Raw genomic sequence first — 26,188 nt, 5'->3', positions numbered from 1 at the left:
GACTTCATAAATAACAGCAGTAAATACATAGTCTTTTTATTATTTATATTGTTGTTAAAGAAAAGTCTTTAAGAGGAAATAGAAGCTGAATAAAATGTTTTTTTTCCCATTAAATTACATTTAAATTATAGAGCAAAAAAAATAAAAAATTCTATGTGGTGAAATAAGTGCATGTGTGTTTCCAACTAAAGACTGATGAATATATTGTGCAGTCCGCACTGTTTATCTGACTTTATTTGTGTTCTTTTTCAGTACCCTCATTTTCTGAAGAGGGATGCCAACCGACTGCAGATCATGCTGCAGAGGAGGAAACGCTACAAGAATCGAACCATCCTGGGCTACAAAACTTTGGCCGTGGGAGTCATCAATATGGCTGAGGTACTATATGGTGGCTCGACTGGGGGCACCTCTTTCAATCATCTCATTTCACGTTTCATTTGCAGCCATTTCATTTCTCTTTGAAAAAGGTATGAATTGGCTCAGGAGCTTGTGATTGCATTCTGCGGCGCTCTGACAGTGACTGACATGCTATTAGTGTCTTTGTAACCATGTCTTGGTTGCCAACGAGAGGCTCTCCGGCGTTATTGTGTCATTTCAAATGATTCATCCTCGTCACACATACTGCTGTGTGAGATTACGGGCCATCTGGAACTGGCTTCATATGCACTTTTCTCCAAGTAATGTATTTGGTCGTGCTTTGCATACATAATAGCATAGGAGCTTCTATAATGCCCAGTGATGGTTTTTAATGTAAATGTACCATTAAGTTCTTTTTAAAAGTTCTTAATCTAGTGTGTACTTAACGTTTACGTCATACTGCTGAGCCATGAAGATGATTTTTAAAGTGGGTCCACTTGCATTGCTTCCTAATGCCTACAGTACATTGGCCGAGACGTGCATTAAGGGGAAACACTAATGCAAAAGCCACAACACAACTGCAAACACTTAACTGTAGAAAGTGGGTAAAGATAAGCTGGTTATTTAATTGTCAACATCCATTGTTATTGTGTTTCCGTTGTGGCTTTTGCAATTGTGTTGCCACTTTTGCATTCGTGCTGTGGCTTTTGTATTTGTATTTTCCGTGCACTTGTGAGCTATGTCTCGGCCACCTACCTGTACTGTTGTCATGGTGGAGATCACAAATTGAAACTGTCAGCTATATTTAATTTGTGGCATTTTTTGGGTCAATCGCTCAAAACAACCTGTGTTTTACCTAAGCACAGTGGGGTATTTTTGACCGCAGGCATAATTGGGAAATTAGGTTAGCAGATACAGATCACTTAAAATGTCTTGCTCTGGATTTAATATACTGGGAGTTTAAATGTTTTATTCGCGCCCTCGCTCAGACAGATCGCAAGTGACTAGGATGCAAAGGTTCGCCATTGCTTTTTTTCGTGCATGTGTAACCATGCCCATACACACACACAGTGTAGATCTGGTGAGTTGGACTTCTTTCCTGCACTAGCCCCAAGACAGGAACTGACTGACATCTGAAAACCAGACTAATGCATTATTGCAAGCACTCAGCTGCTGTGCTGTTTTGCTGTGGTGAGCGCTGCAGTGAAACAAGCCATAGTCGTCTATGAATAAAGCTCGATTGGCCATTATTGGATGTTGTTAGGTAATTATGTTGTCATATGCTGTGCAGTAAACTCTCTTGTGGCCTCGTTCTGAATCTGCTGGGGCATTATGTGGGAGGAAGTCACTTATTGGACTTTGCATGGTGCATTCAAGTGCACCCCTGCTGGTGTTTGAGCGTACTCCCTGTACAGCAATTCATCAAGTGAAATATTAGAGCACCCCCCAGACAGTGCTTAGAGTCAACGCTGGTCCCTCCTCATCTGATTCAGAACACTTTACCAACTGTGTCATACTGTTTGACTGGATGATAGGCACAAATATGCTCGGCTAAATCAGACTCTCTGAATGGGGAAGCGGTATTGTGCTAATGAAGATTTATGTGGAGATAACATAGCTGTCAGCTTGTCATCAGTTGGTAAATCTCAGTGAGTGTAAAGCAGTAACAGAAGCTGTCGTCGTCTCTGTTGGATCAGTATTGTCTCAGATACAATTCTCCCATCCTGCCTCACTTCTGACGAAAGATTTGTTCCATGTGACTTCAGCATGACTCTACTGAGTGATAGAAAGAAGCAGGAATTATACAAGACATGAAGGCATCTGAGATAAACAGGACTAGATGCTGAGGCAGATGAAGTCCAGTTATCAGACCCTGTGTTGTATTCATTCAACAAAAGATAATATGATCAGTGACGGTGCAGGAGAGGGATAGAATGAAACTGATGTCTTATATAAGTTTATCTTTTTTAAATGGATTTTTTAAATCAGTGACCTCATTTTTAATCTTCCTATGTCCAGGTGATGCAACACCCGACAGACGGAGGACAAATTCTGGGTCTCCATAGCAACGTGAAGGAGGCGCCAGTGCGCGTGGCAGAGATCAGCGTGTACTCTCTGTCCAGCCAACCCATCGACCACGAGGATGGCAGCGGCCAAGCTGGCCGCAAGACTAAAACCTCAGGTGGGCACAGCCATCTCCTGTCCCCCCCTACACGTGTTTGTTAGACAGGCCTGTACTCGTACTGCCCGGCCAAATCCTGTGTGTAATTTCAGCCGTCACCCTAGAGCCAGGTCTGGTCACCCTGCCCAGGCCTCTCTCTTCCCTCCTTGCACATGGGTTCTATTTCCCAACCGTGGACAGAATAAACTCTATTAATCCCAGGCCAACCTATTGCCAAGGATATGTTATTTTCTTCAGCTATGGTTGTAATGTCGATTCGAGAGCTGAACAGATGTAGGGCCTATTACCTTACACTGCTTTATTTCTGGGCAGGGGGGAATATTGAGCCCTGCTTTCGCTCCACGCCTTCGTCCTGCTATGCTGATCCCTCGCTGCTCTGGATGTTATTAAGGAGGCCGCTCAAACATAACAGATGAGCTCATGCACCGAGTATTAAACGAGTGTCACTGTGAGGGAAGGGGAAGATGTTTATCTTTCACCCCTATGCAGTGATCCTTAATAATATCTATTCCCTTCTAGGAACATAGAACAGGATGTTTCACAGGTAAAGAGGATGTCTGAATTAGCTGTAAAAGAAAAAAAAGATCCATCACCTGACACACAGGAGAATCTACCTCACCACCACTAAAATGAATCACTCAAAGAGAGCTCTACGGTCTAATTTGCATACAACACGAGTTTCATTACATTTCTGCAGCAGTCAAATTTTGCCTTTAATTATACGGTAGGAACATTTTTACATTACTTTAAATTATATTTTGTTCATTACTCTGAAATGATGACAGGAAATTGTGCAACTTTAACCCCACCGAATACATTTTATATTTTTCATGGATTAAGTTGCAACCAATTTCTTTAACTTAGTTTGAAATTTGTGATAAATACACAACAGACTTAAAGCATTATTTACATCATAAGAGAATAATACAGTTTTTTTTAAATGAAACCCCTTTTACCTTCCAATGGCGGTGGAAGAACAACATTTACCGAAAAAGTGCATTTAGGAGGTTGGATTTCACTCAGAACGAATTGGTTCCTTCGGGGCTTCTTTATTCCAAAAGAAAATTGAGTTTGAGTTTCAGCACTAATAAGGCTGCGACCTTCGGATTTCTACTTGTCTTTTCGTTCACCGAATAAACTCTATCTCTCCTAAGCCCAAATTTAAAAAGATGTGTCTGTGGGAAACTTGCAAATTTAAATCTATGGCTGTAATGCTGTCTAGATGTGTATCTTAATATCCTGACGTGTTTCTGTGCTTTCTCATCTCAGACCGCTCCCCAGACATGGATAATTATTCTGAGGAGGATGATGACAGCTACTCTTCAGAGCAAGAAGCCAGTGATGACGCAGTTCACGGCCAGGTCAGTGCCAGAAAGGACTTGGGTGCATACAAATCTGCAATACCCAGTGAAACAAAATACATACAAGAGATTCAGTGAATGAAAGGAACAAAATCCTTGTCACACAGTACGTGCCGTTGCATAGCTTTGATGGCAAGTAAGTGAAGAGATTTTTTAATTATAGTTTGATATATTTCAGATATTTTATCCTCCTTGTCTGCATTTTAGGATCTTTATGACGAAGACGACGAGGTCAGGAAGCCCAAGAAAGCCCGGAGGAAAATGATCCGGACCACCTCCATGACCAGGGTTAGTTGCCTCCCCATTCGGCCGTGTGCACTTTTTTGCTCGCCACTCATTGACCCTGAGAATAACACAAGATCTGTCTTTGCTGTCAGACAAGCTTTTAAGAGAAAGTACACTCTGTCATCCATTTGCTCAAGCCATTAGGACGATGTGGATGAGCATGTAAATGAACACTGGGTTCACTGGACTGATTATAATGGTCTTTACGTAGAGTCGCTGTGAATGAGTAATCCAGTGGACAGTTACTGGAGAACTGAAAAGCCTGAGCCCAGCTGTCATGCTTATTTAATCAGGACAGCCTTTCCCTTTTGGGTGGTGGTGGGGGGGTTGTTTTCATCATAACTGTATGCTTTCTGTTTCCCGTTACAGCAACCCAACTTCAAGCAGAAGTTTGTGGCCTTGCTTAAGAGGTTCAAGGTGACAGATGAGGTGAGTTGCAGAAAAGGATAGTTGCCTTTGTTTTGCTCGACACCCAGGAGATTGTGTTCAATGTCAAAGCAGAAAACAGTGCGTTGAAATTTAGAGCAGGCAGCATCCTTCCCTGTGCAGCCTCCTGGAATTTCTCCATCCTTCTGTTATGAAGACTTCAGTGAGTCAGCTTCAATACATTTCAGTTATTAAATTGCACTTGGGGGGGGGAACTAATCTGTAGTTCTAGCGTGCTCCAGTCTGCGGGAGCATTGTCTGTGAAGAAATCAGTGCCACAGCAGAGGTACAAGCGTCATTATAATGCTAGGCTGCCTTACCTCCGTGTTCATTGATGTATGATTCATACTTTGCCATTAGCTGCAATCCGTATGCAGAATCCATTAACGGCCTTATTCTCTACCAGTTAATCTAATGATAAATGTAGGCTCAGAGGCTTGTCCTATTTTAGGTTAGTGTTTTTCTTCTCGAGTGTGAATGTGAAGTGTTTCTGGATTCTACATAAAAGCTTCGAATCAGGTCATCGGCAGGATGTCGAACATTTGTGTGCAACTGCATGTCCCCCGCTACATAATCTGCGTTAGGCCATTATACATATAACTACTAGCAAATTGTGGAACCTATAGGAGTATTAGTTCCATTTCTTCTTCTGACGTCAAAAAGAGGTAGGTTACCACTCTGAATGAGGACGTGCTCTACCTTTTTACTCCTCCCTTTTAGGTTTATGTTTACTTTAAACCATCTGCACATACACGTATTTATAAGATTTAACCTACTGATGCTTATAGGAGCCTCTAGGCCATCAGCCTCGCTGGATGATTCTGGAAGCTCCAGGTGGCCCGGTGATCTTTTATCACATTCCCTGTCTCTAATCTCTTCCTTGTGGCTGGTCAGTGTGCAGGGTTACAGTTCTATTTATACATAGCTGGGAGGAGGAGAGTGGACAGACTGTGTTTATCTGCTCCCTGCCAGCTCCTGCACTTATGGAGTGGCATTAATCATCTGATTAGTCCACAAGGCCTGGCTGTGTGCAGTTTCTATGATATATATCCCCACTGTGCAGCGGGTAGATCAAGGCACATCACCTTAGCCCTCTCTTCAAGCACTCACTTACCTTCTACGTGGCTAAGGCAGAGATGTATTTATGGCATAGGTTGTTTTTCTGTTTGTTTTACAGCCGTCAGTGCTCTTGTTTATTCTTTAAGCTCCATTAACCCAGCTGTGAAAGTGATTAGCTAATGCACAGCACCAGTCACTCCCTACATTTATTTAATCCACGGCCATAATTACAAATCCCTGATTACAGTGTGCTGATGTGTTAATGATGTGTCTATCCTGTGCGGTAGGTCCTGGACTCTGACCCTGTAGACCAGACCCAGGAGGTGGAGGAGGATCTGGATTTACTCTACGACAGTCTTGAAGTGTACAACCAGAGCGACAGCGGGCCAGAGATGGAGGATAACGAGAGCGTCCTTAGCACACCTAAACCTAAACTCAAGTATGTCTGCACTCAACCTCTTTAGTTCTAATATATCTAATAATTCTATTGACTGAAATATTTCTGTTCTGTACATTATGATGGAGAATTAGGGCCACTTAAAGGGGTGGGGGGTTTGAGAATAAAGTCATATTATAACAAGAATAAAGTCATAATTTTAGGCTACAAGCCTCCTGTTAAGTTATACTTCACAAATAACAAAATATTTAATGTTTTTGCACATAAGCAACACACTATCACAAGTATCAGGTTAATATTGTGACTGTCTATTTATCCTCATAATATTATGACCTTTTTTCTCATTACATAATGCCTTTACTTTTGTAATGAGTTTTTTCTCATTAAATTACAAATTTATGCTAGTCATATTAGGATTATTTTTTCCGTTAAATATTACGACTTTCTTCTCTATTACGACTTTATTCTTCTAATATTACTTAATTCTTCTCGAAATCTCAGATTTTGCATTTACAATTTTTTTTTTTGTTGGATTTGGTCGAAAACATTGAAGAAATTATAATTTTTTTAAAAGCTCATTGATACCTCTCAATTACTTTTTTTTTAAAAAAAGATATTATTTCCATGCTGTTAGTTGTTGTCTTTTATTCAAATCTTTCTATTTGTGTTTTTAGGCCGTTTTTTGAAGGGATGTCTCACTCCAGCTCTCAGACAGAAATTGGAAGCATACACAGCCAGAAAAGTCAGCAGAGAGAGCTGTCGTGTCCTGTAAGTTGATCAGCCACTCCACTAACAGGCCTCTTTCATGCCTCTCAGCTCCACTGTTTACCCGTTAGGTTCTTCCCCCTAGATTTCTGCTGAGGTTCTTTCTTTTGTAAACAGTGTTATGTAAAGGAATTGCCCATGGTTAGTGGTGTTTAAATATCTGGCGGTCTTCTGTGCTTATTGTGGTTCAGGGATTCCCAAGGTCCATGATATGACAGGCAAGATATTCTGAGCACGAGTGCAATGTCCCCGCCAGCTCCCACCCCCTGCAAAAGAGGACGGGGCCTGTGGTCTTTACCCTATTCACCCCTGTAGTCCTGCAGTATTTATAGGGACTCACACCCACTGACCTCTCCACCACCACCACACATACACACACACACACACACACACACACACACACACACACACACACACACACACACACACACACACACAGATACAAATATGCTCCCATGCACAAGGAAAAGATTGGCTGTAGCTGTCCCTGAATTCCTGCTCAGATTTATGGCCCATTGGAATCAACAAGGGCAGAGAAAGAGGGAGACGTGTTGAGTCTGATGGCGATAGAGGGAGTGCTGTTTATAAATATCTGGGAATCCATTTTAGCCTGTAATAAAACAGCCCGGAGCACTGCAGACTGCTATAGTCCTCCATTTTACCCAATAAATGTCCCAAGCTGAACTTGTAAAAATGTCTGCGAGACAAAATGTAAAGTCTCTGAAGTGATATTGAAATGAATTAAGTAGATCATAGGAGATGCACTTAAACACTTTGTCGCGTAAACCTGAACATATAAATGTGTCATTTATACTTTTGCAGCTCATATATTAGTACACAGTGGTAGTGAAACATTTAGAAGCTTTTGGAGATATTTATACTCTGCTGCTGTCACCAAGCTGGATTGTGTTGAGACACAATGAGAAACTGGTCAATCTGAACAGATGGACCATAGCATTATTTTGACATCACTGACGTTAATGAGTACTAGCCGACGCTGCTGCAGAGCACTTGTCACCTCTTTTTTCATAGTTTATTTACTGAATGCATCCAATTCAAATCGCACCTAATTCAACACGGCACTTCCTTAGGCCATTAACAATACAAATGCCAAGTGTGAAGCTGATAAAATGAACGGTTCTCCAGATATGGGCTCCACACACACACACAGACAGAGATTTCAGGAATTAGTAGATAGATCAGAGAAGTGACTTCCATTGTGAAATTGTTTTTATGTGTGTGTTTGTGTATTTCCCCTGCAGAGTGGAGACTTTCTGACTGTGGACAGATGTAAAGTACAAGGAGCTCGGTATCCAGATGACAGCCCCACAGATACAACTGTTGTGGTATGTTTTTGGAACAACACTAGTTTCCTTTTTTCTTCAGCTAAATCCCCCTTGAGCATCCCTTTCTCGAATTTGTCTTTTCTGACCCCCTATCCCATCCACTTGAGTGCTCTTTCCTCCCATGGGTCTTTGTTGTTTTTCCAAGAGAAATCACAGAGGGAGGGATTATTTAAGGGCGAGCACACCAAACAGCCTCAGCCATCCATTATGGATCAGAGAAGGCAGCACCACGCAGGAGGAGTCTTGACTGGCGGCGATCGAAGGAGACATGTTTGTGTTTGTTTTCCTCGTTGTGCTGTCGGGTCCGTCTAACCTGTTGCTTTGACCCCCGGCTCCCCCTCGGAGCTGCACGCTGCCCGATCATCTCCCTGGTCCACTAACCCAGTTCAATCTGAATATCTGAGCTGCAGGAGCGGTGTTTCCTCCGCCACCTGCTAAGAGACCACGACTTCTTATCGCATCTGTCATGGAGCGCTTGCATCATTATCTCCATCCTCAACAGCTCAGCTGAATAATTCAGCAGGCCAGCACCTCTCGACCTCCCTCCACGCCTCCACTGTTTCTCAACTCTTCTCCTTAAAATGCTGGCTGCGTATGCTCCACTCAGACAGAATAGAGAATGCACCTGAAACCTGAGGAGGAATCTGGTCTAGTTTGATGGGACGTGACCATGCCAGTGTTGTATCATAAACATAATTTTCTTGGCTCATCTTTGCTCCCCCTCCTTTCGGTTCAGGAGCCAGAGGCTGAAGACAATGGGCCGGGGCCAGGGGAGGTGAGCAGCTGGGATGTCAACACTGAGCGAATGACCACTGTTGGCAAGCTCTGCAAGACGGAGTCCCAAAACCACATGTCTCCCAGGTAAATGTCTTGCATCTGGACACATACACACTCAGTAGTGTTATGAACTTTATTAGGAAAGTTATGTTAGGGTTTTTAGGATTTAAGACTTAAGGGGTGGAAGAAAGGCTCACTCTAAAACCTAAATGTTGTTTGAAAATGAACACCTACAACCTAAAGGTTTCTGAAGAGCTGACAGAATTGCCAACATTTACAAAAACTTTAATTTCTCAGCCTCGTCTCCATGTCTGAATATTCTTCATTGTTATTTTCATAGTTCTAGTCACTGTATGAAACGCCACTGTGCTAACAAACGACATTTCCCAAAATACGTTTAGCTTTTCCCGCAAGTATTTTATTAAATCACAATGTATTTCATCAGTCACATGTCTTGACAAAAAACTATGATATCTTGGATGAGACACACGCGTGTAATCTGGCTCTAAAGCTTGAGACATGCACAACACACAACACACCGGACCTTAACGGGTTTATGTGTTTGTTTAGCTTTGTTGCTCTGTTGTGTATTTTACACTTCTCCTGTTTACTCTCTTTCTCAGTAAAGTTGAGAACAAGCTGCAGAGGCGTCCTCGCAGCACCTCCATGAAAGACAGACAGAACTCCAAGGCCCAGAGCGACAGAACCAGCAGCATGGAGAGCGAGTACTCCCCAGACTCACGGCTCATAGCGCAGGTGAGCGACACACGGATGTAATATCAAGCCGCGGATCTGTTCTTCACAGATATTTTTAGTCTCAGACTCTCTGCTTCTCATTTGTGCCAAAGGTTCCCAGGAAGTCTGTGTACGACCAACTGAACCAGATCCTCATCTCGGACGAACGCCTTCCAGAGAGCATAATCCTCATCAACACCATGGAGTGGCAAGGACAGGTGTGTGCTTTCCTATACACAACATGTTGACCTTCATCTCGCATTAAGACGAGAAGTATTGTTCATGGGATGTACACTGTGTAGCCCCAGTAGCACGTTTTTCCTGCTTTCTCTCCAGCCCAATCAACCCTGCCTCTTGTATCCCCATGAACTCATCGTGTCCCTCTCACGTGTGTTTCTGTGCAGTATGTAGCCGAGTTGCTCCATGAACAGGCCCAGCCCATTGTGTCCACCTGCTCTGCTGCCGATGTTCAGGCTGCCTTCAACACCATCGTTACTCGCATCCAGAGATTGTGAGTCACATACATACATAACACACGCATTGCTTGAATGACGCAAGCCATCAGAGAGTATGATTTTACCGCTTGTAATCCTGGGAGTCGTCTTCAACAAACAACAATGTGTGTTTGTTGTGGCTCGCCGCCAGAGAATTCCAGGACGCCATCCCTCGCGCTGCTGAAGTGCTCTCCGTCAGTGAACCCATTCAATCAAAATGTGTCTGTTTCACATGAAAGCTGAAGTACAATTTCTTCTCTCTTTTTATTTATTATTTTGGATCCATCTGCTCGCCTGTGTCCCCTCAGGAAGCCGTGTCAATTGCAGACGAGGCTGTCTCACTCTGCCATGTTGCTTCTGTTAAACCTGTTTTCTCTTTAATTCTGCCAAACTGCAACTTTCCCTCTCTCCACACCTGCTCCTCAGTGTGTTTACTCCAGCTGGGGCCACGTCATGTAGAGTCATGTATATCTCTGTTAATGTGCTCACTCGCTCGCGGTTTAGCTGGCTGCTGGGTGTTTCCTCAAATGATGTCACGGAGCCGAAGCAGAGCAGGTCTTTTTCTGCAAATGGAAAACCCTTAATGTCTCACTTCCTAAATTGTTTAGCAACAAAGTCCTTAAAGCTGCTGTAATGTTTGGTTTAACTTGAGGAGACGTGCAAATACTTGCAAGTACCCAGTATTTCAAATTATAATGTACTACATAATCCGGCTTTCAAAAAAGGTAAGACCGGTTTAAAACCTGGAAAACCCCTGAAGAGATGTAAATCATTCAGACACTCATAATTTCTCCCACACACACTCTGTGACCCACATCTTTTATGAGTTAGCTCTCTCTCTCTCTTTCTCTTTCTCTTAATTACTCTCTCTTTCTTTCTTACCTTAACCCTTGCAGCTGCAACTGCAACGCACAGACCCCGTCGACGATGAAGGTGGCAGTGGCAGGCGACCAGAGTTACCTCAGCACCATCCTGAGGTTCTTCGTGGAGCAGCTGGCCAACAAGACACCTGACTGGCTCAGTTACATACGCTTTCTGGTGATCCCCATAGGTATGTCAGTCAGGATTAGTGCAGAGTGTTATTGGAAATACCAGCCAGAACATGCTACACATTTTCACCTTTGTTGTGAATATGAGCATTTTCTTCTTGTGCACAGGTTCTCATCCCCTGGCGAAGTATGTGGCCTCCTTTGACAGCAGGTTCAACAACATCTTCATGGACACTGCATGGAGGGAGCTGTTCTGCAGGACAGATCGGCCCACTTCAGGTAGGATGCATGGCTCTGATGTCTGACTGCAAAGCAGGTCTGCATGTCTCATGTTCACCCAACTTGAAAGGGAAAGAAAAGAGGCCAGAGGCTGATGGATGGAAAGAGATTTCTTTCATTTTCATTTGTGAAAGACAACCACAGTCGCATCCTGATGCTACTTCTCTGACAGTACATCGTCAGAACTCAGGCTCAGATATTTACCCCAAACGTTATCAGAATTTATGTAATATCAAAGGTACATTTATGTGACATTACATTACATTTCTTGTCATTACATAAATTTCACTCTGAGGTGTTGGGGGAGAGAGTTCTTTAGTAAAAAACATTCCTCTTTAAGGACTATTTTGTAGAATATACACTCCTTATACTCTTAGATTTGAATTTATTTTACACTCACTTTGTTAGTCATGCGATTTTTGCTTCACACATATCCATGTCAATTTTTCTGTCCTCATCCGTTTCCTCAATTCTCACTTGTTCTTGCCCAAACAAGCCTGATAATTTTCACTCCTCTCCACCTATTAACTGACTTAATATACTCCCCATAGATGCAAGAGTCACAGTCTCACACACCACGTTGAATCATCGAGTGTTTGCAGGAAAAAACATCAAAGATGTAAAAATGTGCTCTGTCCTCCATTGTTCCCACATAAATTATTATATCCTCAATACAAAGGGCAGTGTTTGGATAGAAACTGCTGGTTCTCTCTTTCACGAGGGGAATTTGCTTAAAGTACAGAGGCAGCAGTCCAAAACAAATTGACATTAAAAATCCCCAAGTTTCCACATTTCAAGGTGCCAAAAAATGTGTGTCAGGCTGGATTTGCCCCTCAGGCGTTCTCTTCGACACACGATTTGTCTTGTGAGTCGTACGGCCGACTTCACCCATGTTTTAATGACATTTTACACTCAGCAAGCCCGTCTCCTTAATTCTGTGACATGTAAATGATTAATGCACAGTCTCCGAGCGATGTGCTGCATGTGAAGAATTAGCATCTTGCACCAGTTGTCTTGCAGCTTGTTAAGTCAGACATGAAACAGGAGCGAGGCATGTTGTTAACAATCTGTCTCCCTGCTCCCCTGCAGATAACATAGATGTAGCAGGACGAGTGGTTCAGTATCTGGCCGGTGCCAACGTGTCCCACCAGTTCCCCATCTCGGAAGCCATGCTCACCTACAAACAGAAGAGGTAAAGCGACATTGATTATTAATGTTTAAAATGTTCTCATGTGCTGCACATGTTTGTTATGTTGCATGAATGTTTTTAATGCTCTGAGCACGTCTGTGTCGGAATGATTTAAAACATGGTGTACTGATATTAATGTTCCTCTATTTTCTCTTATTAAAATTTGTTCTTGAACACAACTGATCGGTCAGTGTTTCCCACAGAATTAATTCAATCTATGACGGTAGCGGGGGTGCACAGGCACGAAGTTCACTCGTGTCCAACAGATTCTGAGTGACACGTATGCGAGTATAGATTGAAAGATAAGTTCTCTCACAAGAGAAAGAACTGCATTGCATGGACGGTAAAACCCTAATGGACCATAGCAGAGCGACAGTGCTAGCAAGCATGCAGCAAATAGAACTGCAAATAATTTAGAATATAGATAAATTTGAACCGCCACAGTCTAGATCATTTGTGGGAACTACTGGATCAGACCATGATTTGGAGAAAAAAAAACTGCATGAGGAAGATATTGAAGTGCAAATATGCATATGCATGCATGCATGTGTCTACATATTCAAATACACACAAAGTGTAGTCACATCTGTTTATTATGACATAAACAAAGTTTTATGGTTAGGGTTCATAATTAAATGTGATGGAGCAGGGATTTGATGTTCAGATTAGTGCAGGCCTCTCTCGACAAAGTACTGCATTGAGTCAGCTTTCATCTCACACAGTCCTTTGCATCTCGCTGTGCATTTGCTTGTTTTCTTTCTGAGGTTTGACCAAACCCCCTCCCCTCTTTGTGACAGGGGCTTTTTACTGGACGGAGAGATCCGAAATACAACACGCAGATTTAACACTGTCGCATTCCTTCTTCCCCCCTTTCCCCCCTTTTTTGATTTGCATTCAAGGAAAAGGAGTTTGTATTTTGATTTTTACATTATGTACTTTGTTTCGACTCTTGTTTTGCCCTCCCTATTCTCTCTCCTTCTCCCCTCCTCCTCCTCCTCCTCCTCCTCCTCCTCCTCCTCCTCCATTTGGCTTGAGCTCCTCTTGCTGTGTCTTAACATTCCCCCTCTCACACTCGATACTCACTGTAACTTCACTCTGCACTCTGTCCTTACTCCTGTCTTTGGTTTGCTGTGACTTTGGGTTTTACTCTGTCCTCTGTGTTGTTGCTGTGGAGATTTGCCTTACAACCTTTTAACAAATTGACAAAGTGAAATGGTTTTCTGGCTCATACATCCAGCGATATGAGTATCATGAGAAATGTTCAATCAATAAGAGTTAGGACTCGGGAATGAATTGATGCACAACGTTGGGGATTGATTTACAACCTGTTAGGTGTAAGTGTTTTGTTCAGTGGTGGCATTGCTATGCAAAACCTTCAGCTCGCACGATGTAACGCTACTGAAACATAATGATGAAATACAGCACTGGCGCCCGAGCAGGGGAGATCGCTGTGGTCTGCTGTTCTGCATCCTGCACTGGAACAAAACCAGCACCTCCCCTCGTCCTTGCGTTGTTGTTGTGGGTGCAGTCTATTTTGCAGGCTCATGAAAGACGGGGAGAGAATCGCCGACTAGGTTAGGAACTGCGCTGCTGGTTGCTGCATGTTAGAGGACATTAGCAGACAGATAACTTTTAGAATCTGTTGTCCTGGCCTGTGTGCGTGCGCTAAACTTCTGTGCCCAATGATTTTTCATGTATTGCTGAACGGGTGACGCGCTCAGCTTATCAGCATAGTCGTGTAATGAAGCCACGCAGCTACTACCATGTCTGTGCCCAAACTATCACTTTTTCAAGCGCTTCACAAAAGATTAGCTCTCTTACCCCCTGACCCTGTCTTCTTTTGGTTGTAAGGAGCAGTCCTCTCATTCATCTCATTGTAACGTGACCCCCAAAGATGACCCCATTCCACCCAAGCCAGTCATGTGCCATTTCCACTCTCGATGGGTCATGGCACAGTCATCCTCCCTCCAGGACCATTGAGTGTGTTCATGTGCACCTTTTGTTGAAATGTTCAGACACACCTCTGGTCTCACTCACAGCCTCTTTTATCTGTCTCTGCAGCCCTGATGAGGACTCCTGTCAGAAATTTGTGCCATTTATCGGGGTAAGATTTTTTTTTTTTCTTCCCAATACGAAGATGTCAAACAGATTTGATAGATTCTTCTGTGTTGAATGCTATTTTAATCTGAGAACTTTTTCATTATTACAGGTTGTGAAAGTTGGAATTGTGGAGCAAAGCCTCTCAACCTCAGGTAAGAAAGGATTAGTTTTGACATGTTACTGTTGTTTCTGTGTGCTGGTCAGATGATAAAGAAAAGAAAGAAAGAATCATAAACTTTATTTATTGAACAAAGTTAAAAGTGCTTAACGGACAGAAAAAATGTCCCCTTTTTAACCCACATTAAAATCTCTAGATAGATACAGACACAGATATTTATTTGGATTTGCACCAAATTTCCCACACTCGTAAATATCAGTCCCCTAAACTTGCCTGATTGTTTTTTGATAAAGATCAATGAATTTATTGTCTGAAAAATCAATGAAAATTATGAAAAATACTCCCAATGTTAAACAAAGTGAAAAAAGATCCTGGATCTGCATAAAAATTGACCGCATCCCTCCACTAAGTTTTAGTCCGTCTGGTAGTTTTTGTGTAATCCTGCTAACAAACCGACAAACAAATACAGATGAAAACATAATTTATTGGCGGAGGTAACAATTCACACAAATATAATATTGTTATATTCAGAGACCTAATTCATATGATTTTTATATTTCCACACAGGCAAACAATAAATATTTTGAAAGTGTTTAGTTTTAATTTGAAACTTTATGCATAAGATAATTTCCCCCCCAATTTGCAGTGGACTCAGATGATGCGATGGGAGGCAACACAAGCATCCTGTCCTCCCCGACTCCCCCATCGGCTGGTCTGTATGGGAAGGAGATTGGGGGCACCCCCCCGCAGTCTCCCTCTGTGTCCACCGCCCTCTCTGGAGCTGGGTATGACGAGACTCACCTATCACTAATCAATAAATGCAAACTCATCCCATTTTTCTTTCTCACTTTAGCTTTTATTGTCGACTCTCTGTGCTGTTTCTTATTTTGCTTTTCCCGTCGTTAGTTCTCCATGTTCGGGCAACGAGGTCATGGGTCTTCAGGTGGACTACTGGACGTGGCAAGGCCCCGAGAAGAAGAAGGAGGGAGAGAAGAGAGACGTGGGACTGAAGAACACCCTGAAGAGTAATTTCCGTTCACTGCAAGTCAGCCGCCTCCCGTGTGGAGGGGAACTCACCCCTCCGCCCAGCATGGCCATGACTGTTGTTACCAAGGAGAAGAACAAGAAAGGTATGCTAGGAAATTCTTATGCAACTGTACACAAAAAAAGTGGCTGTAACTAGTAAATTAAGCTGGATGACATATGCAATTTTGTCAAATCTGCTATTAAGGCTCATTTATGATGCCTCTAGGAGACATAGGAGGTTGATGATGTGCCTGTTGAGAAAGAGGCAACAGTGGCTGAGTCGTAAACAGCGCTGGTCCAATTTAGCACCTCACAAAGTCTCTCCTCAAAAAGTTCAGCAATTGAATAGTACTATGTTTATTTCTTTATAAGACTATTCACCTATTTAACAGTGCACTTCTATAATATGTCAGACTCAGGACACTTTTAAAATCCAACGCAGCAGAAACAGAGATATCGTCTTTTTTTTTATCCCACATATACTTTTTTTATTTTTTTTAAACTGGTGCCTACATTGTTACTGTTTTGCTAGTAACAACTTATGTAGCCCGGAACTGTTATCCTCAGAGATGAGGAGCAGGTAATGGACTTCTGATAAACTCACTTCTTTTTTATTCCACAACCCCCGATTTTCGTTTTTACCAATGCTGACTCAGATGACATCACATGAGGCATTTAATCAGGCTTCATGCTGCTCTCTCTGCTGTCACAGAAAGCTTAATACAGTTTTTCCACATGCACAGTTGTGCTTCCCGAGACCAGTAAACAACATTTGCTGTGTAACGTCAGCTGAGTTTCCTCTTCAGTACAAAAGGAAATGACTGGGCTCTCCCCCCCCCCTCTGCAGTGATTTTTCTCAGCAAGAAGCCCAAGGAGAAAGAGCTGGACTCTAAGAGCCAAGTGATTGATGGTATCAGCAGGTTGATCTGCACAGCCAAGCACCAGCACACGATGCTGAGAGGTGAGACCGCACAAGCACACAGCTGAAGCTGCACTGCCCCCTGGTGCTGATGCCACAACTCGCCTCAGTGTTAGATAGTGTAAATCAGTGTTTCTCAATCTGGGGGATTGCGAGATCATTTCTTGAGCTCGCCAGATGGTTGTAGAGAAAATAATAACATGATCTACTCTAAATAGACTATTTTTAGAGTGGGGATTGTTTCTACATTAAATTGTCTGCACCAGTGATAACATCTGCTTTAGATTGGATGTTTAATTGATTGTATTTGTGAGTCAAAGCTGTTTTCAGACATGAGCTCGTGTAAATTAGGGTTTGGACATTTTCCAGAGTTTGTGTTCCACTTGTGAAGAACGCATCAGGAGACTGTCGTCAGAATTAGTTGGTTTCACCACAACAGGAAAATGTTCAGAACATTGAGGCGAGTGGTGGCGTCTGAGTGGAGCGTGCAGGAGGTAGAACATGACGCAGCAGGAATCACAAGTCTTGTACGTGTGGCTCCTCCCGTGTTAGACAGGTCATCACTACACCCACTCAATCACTTAGAATTTCCTGCTGTATTCTCACATGGGCTGACTCACACATTTCCAGGACATTTCACTAGGGGACTGGCAGGAAAGAAAAACTGTCAAGTGCAACTGACTCGGACATTTGTGTTCTCACATACAGCCTCTAGTTAATATCGGGAGAATTTCTGGACTTTAGTGAATTTCGGAAAGCAGCTCAACCAAAACTTAATAAAAACATATCCAGTCTGAAATGTGTGTCGCAACTCAAAAGGTGGAGAACCACTGGTCTAAATAATGATCTTGTCTGAAACCGTTGTCAGTGCCACCTCTCAAGCAGGACCTCAAATGTTTATTATGTTCTTCTTCTGTTTGTGTATTTAACTGTGATCCATCTTCTTCCTCAGTCACTATTGACGGAGTGGAGTGGAATGATGTGAAGTTTTTCCAGCTTGCCGCCCAGTGGCCGACACATGTCAAGCACTTCCCTGTTGGAATCTTCGGTTACACTAAGCCTGTGTGACCCCGGCCACTGTCACTGCAACCTCACCCACTACCAGACTCCCCGCCGCACTTGTCTCACCGAGAGGCTACAGAGCATTAGAGGAAAAGCCAACCCGGCCCCTGGCAGTAATAGTTTTCCTGTGGAAATCTTACTGACTCACAACCGTGTTCAATACACAAACTTCATGTCGTCAATTTGATGTTTTGATGTTGTTGGGTGTTGTTGTTTTGTTTTGTTTTCTACACACTACAGAAAGAACAAGTACTATTTTGTAAGATTTGTGCTACGGCCTCGGAGGTATTTTGAGGTTTTTTGACAATTTGCCACATTTCGATAATGGCAGCTGTGTTTGCACTTTGTTTTTGTTAACATTTTATTATTTCTGTGAAATCCTACATTTATTGTTACTCTATAGACAATGGAGGAGTGTGGTGGTGACGTGCAGTGGCGTGCGTGAGATTGTTTGAGACCGTGTTTGTGTTTGTTGTTGAAAGTTGGAATATTGCTGTGAATCTAGATGGAATCCTTCTCTTCGAACTCAGTGCTCCGTTTTCTTACTCGTCCCTTTACGTTCTCCAAAAAGGTCCATTTTCATAAAAAGGAACAATGCGTTCTTTTTGCCTCGTTGCTTTCAAGCACACTGTGGGAATCAAAAAAAAAAAAGGAAAACAACTGGAGCTGTGTATTTTTGGAGGTAGCTATGATGAATGTAGCTATGACACATTTGTAACATGTAAGCCGTTCATCCAATGACTTCATTCATGTAAGTACTGGAGATTTTGTATGGATGTTAGTGTACATTTGGATTGTACAGTAACAGACAGTAGAAGCAGGGTAACGTGACACAGAAACAACACATTTCAGCTGAATGCCAAATTTAGCTGCGACTCCATGAGCTGTCGTACTAGTTTCTCCCTCTTTTGTTTTCCGCTCGAGTGTAATCGTAAATTCAGGTTGTAACAGCTTTTCTTTGGCAAACATGGCCACCCCCCATATTCAGCTGACCCTGAGACATCATCTCACAGACCTGCAGTAACATAGCAAATAACTGGATCACTCCCGATGTGCAGTGATGTGCCAAAGTGGCGTTTGTTTCACAGTGTAACCACCAGAGCTCTTGCCTTGGCCAAATAGTTTGTAAGAATTAAAACTAATAGATAACATATGTGTGGTCCCTGTGGAGATCAGTATTTAGATTACTGAGTTAAAAAAAAAAAAAAGATATACATTTACAGATTAGTTTTCAACTTTATTGGCTAAATGTAGACGTGCACATCCAAACCAACCGTTGTGCCCTTTAGCACGGCTTCGTCCCGCAGGTAGCGCCCGACCTCAAACTGCTCATTCAGTAGATCTTTGTTCTGGGTCAATTTCTAATAGGAATGAGCTGCTCTGATTTGAAATGTGCTTTGACAGTAGAGTTAAGCAAAATGCGAGTAATGTACTGCTTTTAAAACATGATGAAACGTGTGTGGAGTCTTGCCAGAAGTCACTGCCTGTGTGTGTGTGTGTGTGTGTGTCTGTGTGTAGCTGTGCTATGTGTTCGATGGTACTCCCTGAACAGTGTTGCGTGGAATATTTTTGCAAGAGGATGAGTTTGCTTTTTTTTTTTTATAAAGTGAAGACTTACGAGCTTTGACAGGCTGGGCTTTTTTTTTTAGCATTGTATATAAATATATATACAAGATGTACTATTGTGAACCGCAAACCCCCTTCCACTAAATTGAAAGCACAAATAGTGTACTTTTATTTCTTGACGTAAATACCAAATATATTTACAGACTATGAAGTTGACTTGTACAATGCAAACGCTATTAGGTTTGTCGTTTCTCATACATTTCCCTCACTTTGTGATGCACTTTCATGTGGTTTTATACCTTCGCTCCAATTGGGACACGCTTTGGTTTGAGGTGAAGTTTTCGAGGCGTTGATGAAATGTAAACCACTGCCTGTAGTCAAGAGAAGGCCTTTTTTGATTAAGTTGAAAATAACCCTTGTTCTCATGAGGATGTTGTGTTTATGTTGACGGGTTGACAGCGCCCCCTGGGGTCTGAAAACCGTCACGGTTGTCTGTTACTTCAATGTTTTGACACTTGATGTTCGAGCTTATTTTGCAGCTGCCACAGATGTCCCGTCTGCCCGCGACGTTTACACTCGGTTTCTGGTCTCCTGCCTTTATTTTGAAGGGTTCGGTCTTCTCTCGGTCACAAGGCTGACGGACCCCCGACAGATTTAAAAACTCGGGCTGTGAAGTGTTTGCCGGGGCAGAGTTGATTGAGGGAATTTGTCAAAGTGAGTTAGCCTCTTAAATACTAAATGGGCTAAATGACGAGTGGATTTCAATGTATTTGACCTCAAGTTTGTTTTTTTTCCTTTGCCCTAAATCTAGAGGTAGCATGGGGGTGTTTTACAAGACTGGATCAATGAGCAGGCATGTCGACTTTTTCACAAGTTTAGCACTGCTAAAAAAGTAACTAAACATCTGTGTTAATGTTAATTGGTGGTCGAGCAACGTGCCATCTCATTGCTCCTGTTACTTGAAATGCCGCCCAGTGTCTTTGCACAAACCCTATTTTAAATGACATGACAGTATTTTTAAATTTACCACTAAAAATATGGGTTACTCTGCATGTTTTACTATAGATGTAAATATGTTTTGGATTTTTATATCGTTTTGTTTCTTTCCATGCTCTCACAAGCAGTTGTGTTAAATAAAATTTTTAATCTTCTGTACAAACAGTTTGTCTTTATTCATATTTTCTGATTTGATTCAACTGTCCAGAACAAAATAACATCACAAGACGATGACGTTCAGTCCCACACAGGTCCGGACTCCTGTCGTGTTATTTAGCGGTGAGTGACGGCAGGTTGATGTAACTCTTCATCGAGGGCAGCGGTTTAATCTTGCGTCCGGCCCAGCCTCCCTTCCTCTGCCACAAGCCGCTCGAAGGGCGAACGCCGAACCAGCGATTGCGACCTGCTTTGCCGATGATCTCTTTGTTGTGGTCGATGTTGGAAACGCGTCCCACCGTCACCATGCAGGTCTCCAGAACCTGGGAGCATCAGACGACAACGTTGAGTTCAGAGCAGAATGTTTGTTTTAAACTAGCCAGTGTAATGTTAATCTAGATGATCTCACCTGAACCTGCTGCTTCGAGGGAAGCTGAACGATTGCGGTTCCGTTCACTTTACGAAGCAGAACACCACTCGTGCCTGAAAACAAAAGAACCCTAACATTTAATTTGACTTATAATGGTAACTGCTTTGGGCCACTTAAAGGGGAAAGAAATCTGAAATTTCAACAATAGTCATAATAAGAGCATGAAGTTGTGGTACTATGAGGAAAAAAATGTTACTCGTAAACGTATGATACTAATATTACGAGAACGAAGTCGTACTTTTAGGAATATCAGATCAACCTGCTGTTAAAACGAGGAATGTGGAGCATCTTGTTCAGTTATATTTTAGTATAAGTTTCACAAATAACATGCTTCATCTTTTGGCTCAACAGCAGATTATCATAAGTATCAGGACTTTGAAAGGATTTAGCTTTTTCTCGTAATAGAACTCACTATTTTAATCTAATTAAACATTAACTTTATTATCCTAGTATTACGACCTTTTCTCAGAATAAGTTGACTCATTGAAGATTCTTAACATCTTTGATAAATGAGTCATTACTTGGTAAAAATGGGAGATTTTTTACTTGCTCATCATGAACATATGTCACTGTTTTGTGAAACTTTACAAACCACAACATTTATCAAATGTTGACAGATGAATCATTCTTAAAGTATCTGAACACTCAACATTTAAAAAGCACGAACCCGCACAAAGTAACAGATTTACCTGCAGCACGAATGTACTCTGATCCTTTCCCTGGTTGTATCTCCAGGTTGTTCACCAGAGTCCCCACAGGCAGAGCTCCCAGTGGGTGGGCATCACCTTCATTGGCCAGGACTACAAAGAGAGACATTTTATTTTGTGTTAAACACGGAGGAGCAGCATTATTAAACATGGAAGAAACCTTTATTGTTTCTAAGCAGCTTTAGAGGAAGATCTCGTACCCGCCATGCGTCCGATAGCTCCCGATGTTTTAATGACGTCTCCGGCCTGCATGTTCTCTGTAGCGACGATCCACCTCTTACGGTTGCCCCCGGCGACCAGTGCAATGTCAGCAGACCTGTACAGACAACACGGATCGTGGGAAGCGATTCCGTGTTCTTGATCTTAAACGACGCGCGTGTGTGACAGAAGCTGGTCTCACCTGCATGGGTCGTATCGCACCTCCACGACCTTCTCCTCGAATGTCTGGGCCTCTTTGCCCGGTTCAAAGCGAAGGCGCTGGAAGTCGACCCACCGGTATCTTTGTTTATGGCCGCCGCCGATGCCGTGCGTCCGTATCCTTCCTGTGCAGCAGAAAGAAAGAGATGAGACGCCGTCATCCCTCAGCTCAGGTCTGAAGAAGCATCACAGTGTACTCCATAAAAGTATCTGCTGCTTTCTGACTGGATTTGGAGCAGGTTAGCGGTTCAGCACGAGTTACCATGGTGATTTGAACCAGCATCACAGGACTGAACAGTCTGAGTTCAACCTGAAGATACTTCCTGAACCACAAACTCTGCCTCATGTACAAAACACAACCAGCCGCCCCGCCTCTTTACCTGAGTGGTCTCGGCCTCCTGTCTTTTTCTTCCCTATTGGTCTGATGGTGTATTTCTCCCTCTGCTTCCAAAATGTCTTGTTCTGCTCCAGAGAGGCTGAGGTGAGGAAGCCTCTGCACTGAGGCACCAGAGCTGCCAGCTCAAACCGCGCGGCTGCCTGTTGACACATAAACAGAGACAGACGTGGGATTAACATCCACTTATCTGATTGAAGTCAAGGTTAAAACTAAAACCTGAGTGTGTCTCCTGTGACCACTTGTGATCGGATCTCACTGCCCCGCTCTGTACACAAATAATCATGTTCATCATGTGGTTTTTACCCAGTTTGAGTTCACAACTGTGTCCGATTTCTGTTTGTGTGGTCCAGGTATTACTTATGTTGTGGGGACCTTACTCTGTTTACTCAGACTCATTGTCTTCGTTATGGAGAAAACAACAAGTCCCCAAAATGTGAAGACATCTTATAAGGTCAAGTTTTAAGGTCAGGTTCCCAGGAATGTAAGTCAATGTGATGTCAAGGAGACACGGCTGTGTGTGTGTGTGTGTGTGTGTGTGTGTGTGTGTGTGTGTGTGAGAGAGTTACCTGTGGTGAGAGCACAGCATGCTGGGACACTGTCAGTGAACGCAGAGCTCGAGTGAGACACGACATCGCCATGACAACGTCCTCCTGTTTCCTGTCAGAACAGAGCAGATTCACTTTTCACTCAAACCTGATCTACACGTTGGTCTTCGCTACACACTGACTGCTACACGTTCATCGGCGTGTTGTTGTGTTGCTGTTGCTCTACAGATCACAGCTGCAGTTAGCTTAGCCTGTGTGCACCGAGTCAACCCGGTGAAAGAACCAGACCTGCCTTCACTTTTCTGTCTCAGTGAACTAACACGTCTCTGTCATGTCTCTCACGTACAAACCAAACGGACAGCGACGTTACACCAACCTTTGTGTTTCACTTATTCATCACCAGCTTCTCGTCGGCGTCCTTCACAGTCCTGCACGCCGCGTCGCACACTGATGACGCCAGAGCTCAGTGATCGTCTTTGCGCGATGCGTCCAGCAGATGGCGCCATTGAATGTGCCCAAGATCCGCCTTGTTTTTAGATTTCACTTTTTCCACCAATTTGAAAAAGTGAAAATTCAAATGTGAAAATCCACTGATTGATTCTCCTCTAAATGTTGATCAGTCACGAACACGTTGGTTTGTTCTGCATGTTCAGCAGAAGGTCAAAGGTCAAACAGCTCATTGGAGATGTTGATGACTTCATGAGCTGGAGAAAGTCATTTCTGTCCATATTAATAATTATAACAGATTTATAAAGCATTAATGTACTACCTTAAATAAAGGCACTTACTCCAGCTTATAAATGGTGCATTATTAAAAAAGTGGTACCTATCGTTCTGTTTACAAATTTACAGCAAATAAATAACTGTGATTATTATAAAATCAAAGTCCAAAATGACAACACATCCTGTATGTGTTTATACTTTATATTAATCTGTGTCTATTTTATCACAGATGATCTTGCAAATCATTGGACGATGCATGTTTTGAACATGGATGCATGTGTGCATCATTCAACACAGTATAATAAATACTGACACTAGAAGACAACACTTCTTCACTAGTCTTTATGAAGTGAGTGAACTAATCAGATGAGGTGTGCTGACATTTCAGCTCTGTCAATTTAAAGGTCCAGTGTGTCAGATTTAGGTAAAAGGGATCCATTGGCAGAAATGTAATATAAAATAATCCTAGTGATGTTTTCACTAGTGTGTTTCATGTAAATTGTACAAATTGTTGTTTTCTTTACCCTTGAATGGGCCCTTTATATTGAAATACTTTATATTGGGAGCGGGTCCTCTCTATGGAGGCCGCCATGTTTTTTTACAGAAGCCCAAACTGGACAAACTAAACACCTTTTGAGTTTTTATGACAACTGAAGGCTACCACAGGTTCTCTCTCATGTTTGGAAGAGGAGGGTGAGGTGAGGGGTATTCAGCTGCAACATGCAACTTCACCACTAGATGTCACTGAATTCTACACACGGAACCTTTAATAAAACAGAAAAAAGCTCTCAACCAAATATGTACATTTAGTTCTGCTCAATGTCTGCACATAATGTTCATGCATAGTAAATGTCATCATAGTTAAATGAGACAAGATGTAATTATCATATTGACTTTTTTTTCTTTTCAAGACCCTTCAAGATGACTGGGAGTAAATCAGAGCAGTAGAGAAGAATGATTTTAGATCCATATGTTTGTTTTATTGAAATACTCACAGAATCCATCAAACTGTAAAAAGGACAAATTTAAACTGAACAGAATAATAAAAGTATGAAAAATGACAGTATTAATACATTTAAAATGTACCAGCATCTTGAAACAGCAGGGAAATGAACAGGAGCATGAGGAGCAACATGAGGGAAAGAAAGAGCAGCATCTGATGGAAAGTAGGAGCAGCATGAGGGAAAGGAAGAGCAGCATCCAGTAAAGGAAGATGAGCATGGGGGAGAGGCCAAAATAAGCCATCTGGAAAAAGAAAAGAAAAATTAGATTTTTGCCTTTTCAAAAGAACGGTTATAACAGTGTGTAAGAATGATTGAAAAATGTTATAGGCACATCTACACTAACTGCAGCAGATGCATCACATGCACCGTGTGAAAAGTATCAGAGCTGTAATACTAACTATGAGACCCAGTTGAAGGCAGGTGATTTGACAGTTAGATTTACCTTTAGCCTCAGTGTACCCTCAAGTTTGGCCTGTATCATTGATTACAAGGCCAAAACACTGAGGTGACGCTAAGGTGCACAACTGAAGTTATGTCCCTAACATCCACTGGTGGCCACTAACACCTGCTAACATCTATGGCAGATGGTAACTTAAATTGTGCAGAAGACCTTCAAACGTGCAAGGGATATTCACCATCTTGCCTATATTCTCAAATGAGACCCAGTTGAAGGCAAGTGATTTGACAGCACAGTATTGAATCTTGTGACAAGTTTGAAGGAAAGGATCTGCACAACTAAAAGCTTCGGTCAAAGGATAATATTTGCTCTCGTGCAAAGACAATGCTCTCCCCCAGACTTCTGATAAATACAGTTCAAATATAAATATAACACAGTATTTGAGATGGCATCAGTTTATTTATCAGAACTCTGAGGAAGAGCCTAGTGCTCGAAAGGTCATCAAAAACAAATTACAGAATGAGCGTGTTGTTTCCCCCTATTGTTGTCCTACTGTTGTTAAAATCAGAGGATAAAAAAAAGTTGGGGCAGACATATCAAATAAATCGTAACTCATTTTAATTAACCTGACTCAGACAACTAATCAACAGCTGTTTATAAGCAATTAACTTATAAACTTATTTGACTGCCTAAAAATATATATAGGCTTGTACAATTCTGAGTGTGCTGGGTTTCAGAAAAAACATTTTTGGTTTCTTGTTCAGAAATTATGATACTAATTGTGTCCAAATAGAGCCAGAGAGGAAGTGGGGAAGTATATTATCATGTGTGTTGATACAATAACACAATCAGCTGTCATACATCTTTCACAATCAAAGTCTAATACTATTGAAAATAAATAATAAAAACAAACATTGAAGCGAACATTGAACCCACCTTGAGGTCAGCAAAGAAAACACACAGCCTCCAACAAAATGGAGGCTG

The 26,188-nt window shown here is 42.3% G+C and overlaps 2 protein-coding genes across 4 annotated transcripts in view; one reads left to right on the top strand and one right to left on the bottom strand.

Moving 5' to 3' along the window:
• zmp:0000000755 (phosphofurin acidic cluster sorting protein 2) overlaps positions 1-20,587 on the top strand; it is a 48,899-nt gene extending 28,312 nt beyond the window's left edge. Inside the window, exons 4-24 of one of the 2 annotated variants that reach the window (XM_035172943.2) lie at positions 253-378; positions 2,377-2,539; positions 3,809-3,900; positions 4,108-4,188; positions 4,555-4,614; positions 5,958-6,109; positions 6,742-6,835; positions 8,095-8,178; positions 8,915-9,039; positions 9,579-9,711; positions 9,804-9,908; positions 10,095-10,201; positions 11,081-11,235; positions 11,342-11,452; positions 12,542-12,644; positions 14,703-14,745; positions 14,851-14,893; positions 15,506-15,644; positions 15,766-15,989; positions 16,733-16,846; positions 17,757-20,587. In XM_035172943.2, coding sequence (XP_035028834.1) covers positions 253-378; positions 2,377-2,539; positions 3,809-3,900; positions 4,108-4,188; positions 4,555-4,614; positions 5,958-6,109; positions 6,742-6,835; positions 8,095-8,178; positions 8,915-9,039; positions 9,579-9,711; positions 9,804-9,908; positions 10,095-10,201; positions 11,081-11,235; positions 11,342-11,452; positions 12,542-12,644; positions 14,703-14,745; positions 14,851-14,893; positions 15,506-15,644; positions 15,766-15,989; positions 16,733-16,846; positions 17,757-17,872 — 2,370 coding nt within the window. In that variant the 3' untranslated portion in view covers positions 17,873-20,587. Of the gene's footprint in view, positions 1-252; positions 379-2,376; positions 2,540-3,808; positions 3,901-4,107; positions 4,189-4,554; positions 4,615-5,957; positions 6,110-6,741; positions 6,836-8,094; positions 8,179-8,914; positions 9,040-9,578; positions 9,712-9,803; positions 9,909-10,094; positions 10,202-11,080; positions 11,236-11,341; positions 11,453-12,541; positions 12,645-13,540; positions 14,535-14,702; positions 14,746-14,850; positions 14,894-15,505; positions 15,645-15,765; positions 15,990-16,732; positions 16,847-17,756 lie in introns of those variants that run through there. The other variant, XM_047342368.1, reaches the window with a different exon arrangement.
• Positions 20,586-23,565, bottom strand: mrpl2 (mitochondrial ribosomal protein L2). 2 transcript variants are annotated; one of them, XM_035172944.2, is made up of 8 exons: positions 23,457-23,565; positions 23,102-23,192; positions 22,519-22,675; positions 22,122-22,263; positions 21,922-22,037; positions 21,704-21,814; positions 20,994-21,067; positions 20,586-20,907 (listed from the first exon to the last, which is right to left on the bottom strand). In XM_035172944.2, exons 2-8 carry the CDS (start codon positions 23,171-23,173, stop codon positions 20,698-20,700), a joined length of 882 nt encoding a protein of 293 aa, XP_035028835.1. In that variant the 5' UTR covers positions 23,174-23,192; positions 23,457-23,565; the 3' UTR covers positions 20,586-20,697. The 2 variants fall into 2 exon arrangements, with proteins under 2 accessions (XP_035028835.1, XP_035028836.1); XM_035172945.2 differs by having other exon boundaries at positions 23,102-23,189; positions 23,457-23,544.
• Between the last annotated feature and the right edge of the window lie 2,623 nt (positions 23,566-26,188).

The sequence above is a fragment of the Hippoglossus stenolepis genome, chromosome 12, assembly GCF_022539355.2.
Source record: "Hippoglossus stenolepis isolate QCI-W04-F060 chromosome 12, HSTE1.2, whole genome shotgun sequence".
Taxonomy (NCBI): domain Eukaryota; kingdom Metazoa; phylum Chordata; class Actinopteri; order Pleuronectiformes; family Pleuronectidae; genus Hippoglossus; species Hippoglossus stenolepis.
This window is presented reverse-complemented; position numbering and strand designations above follow the sequence as displayed.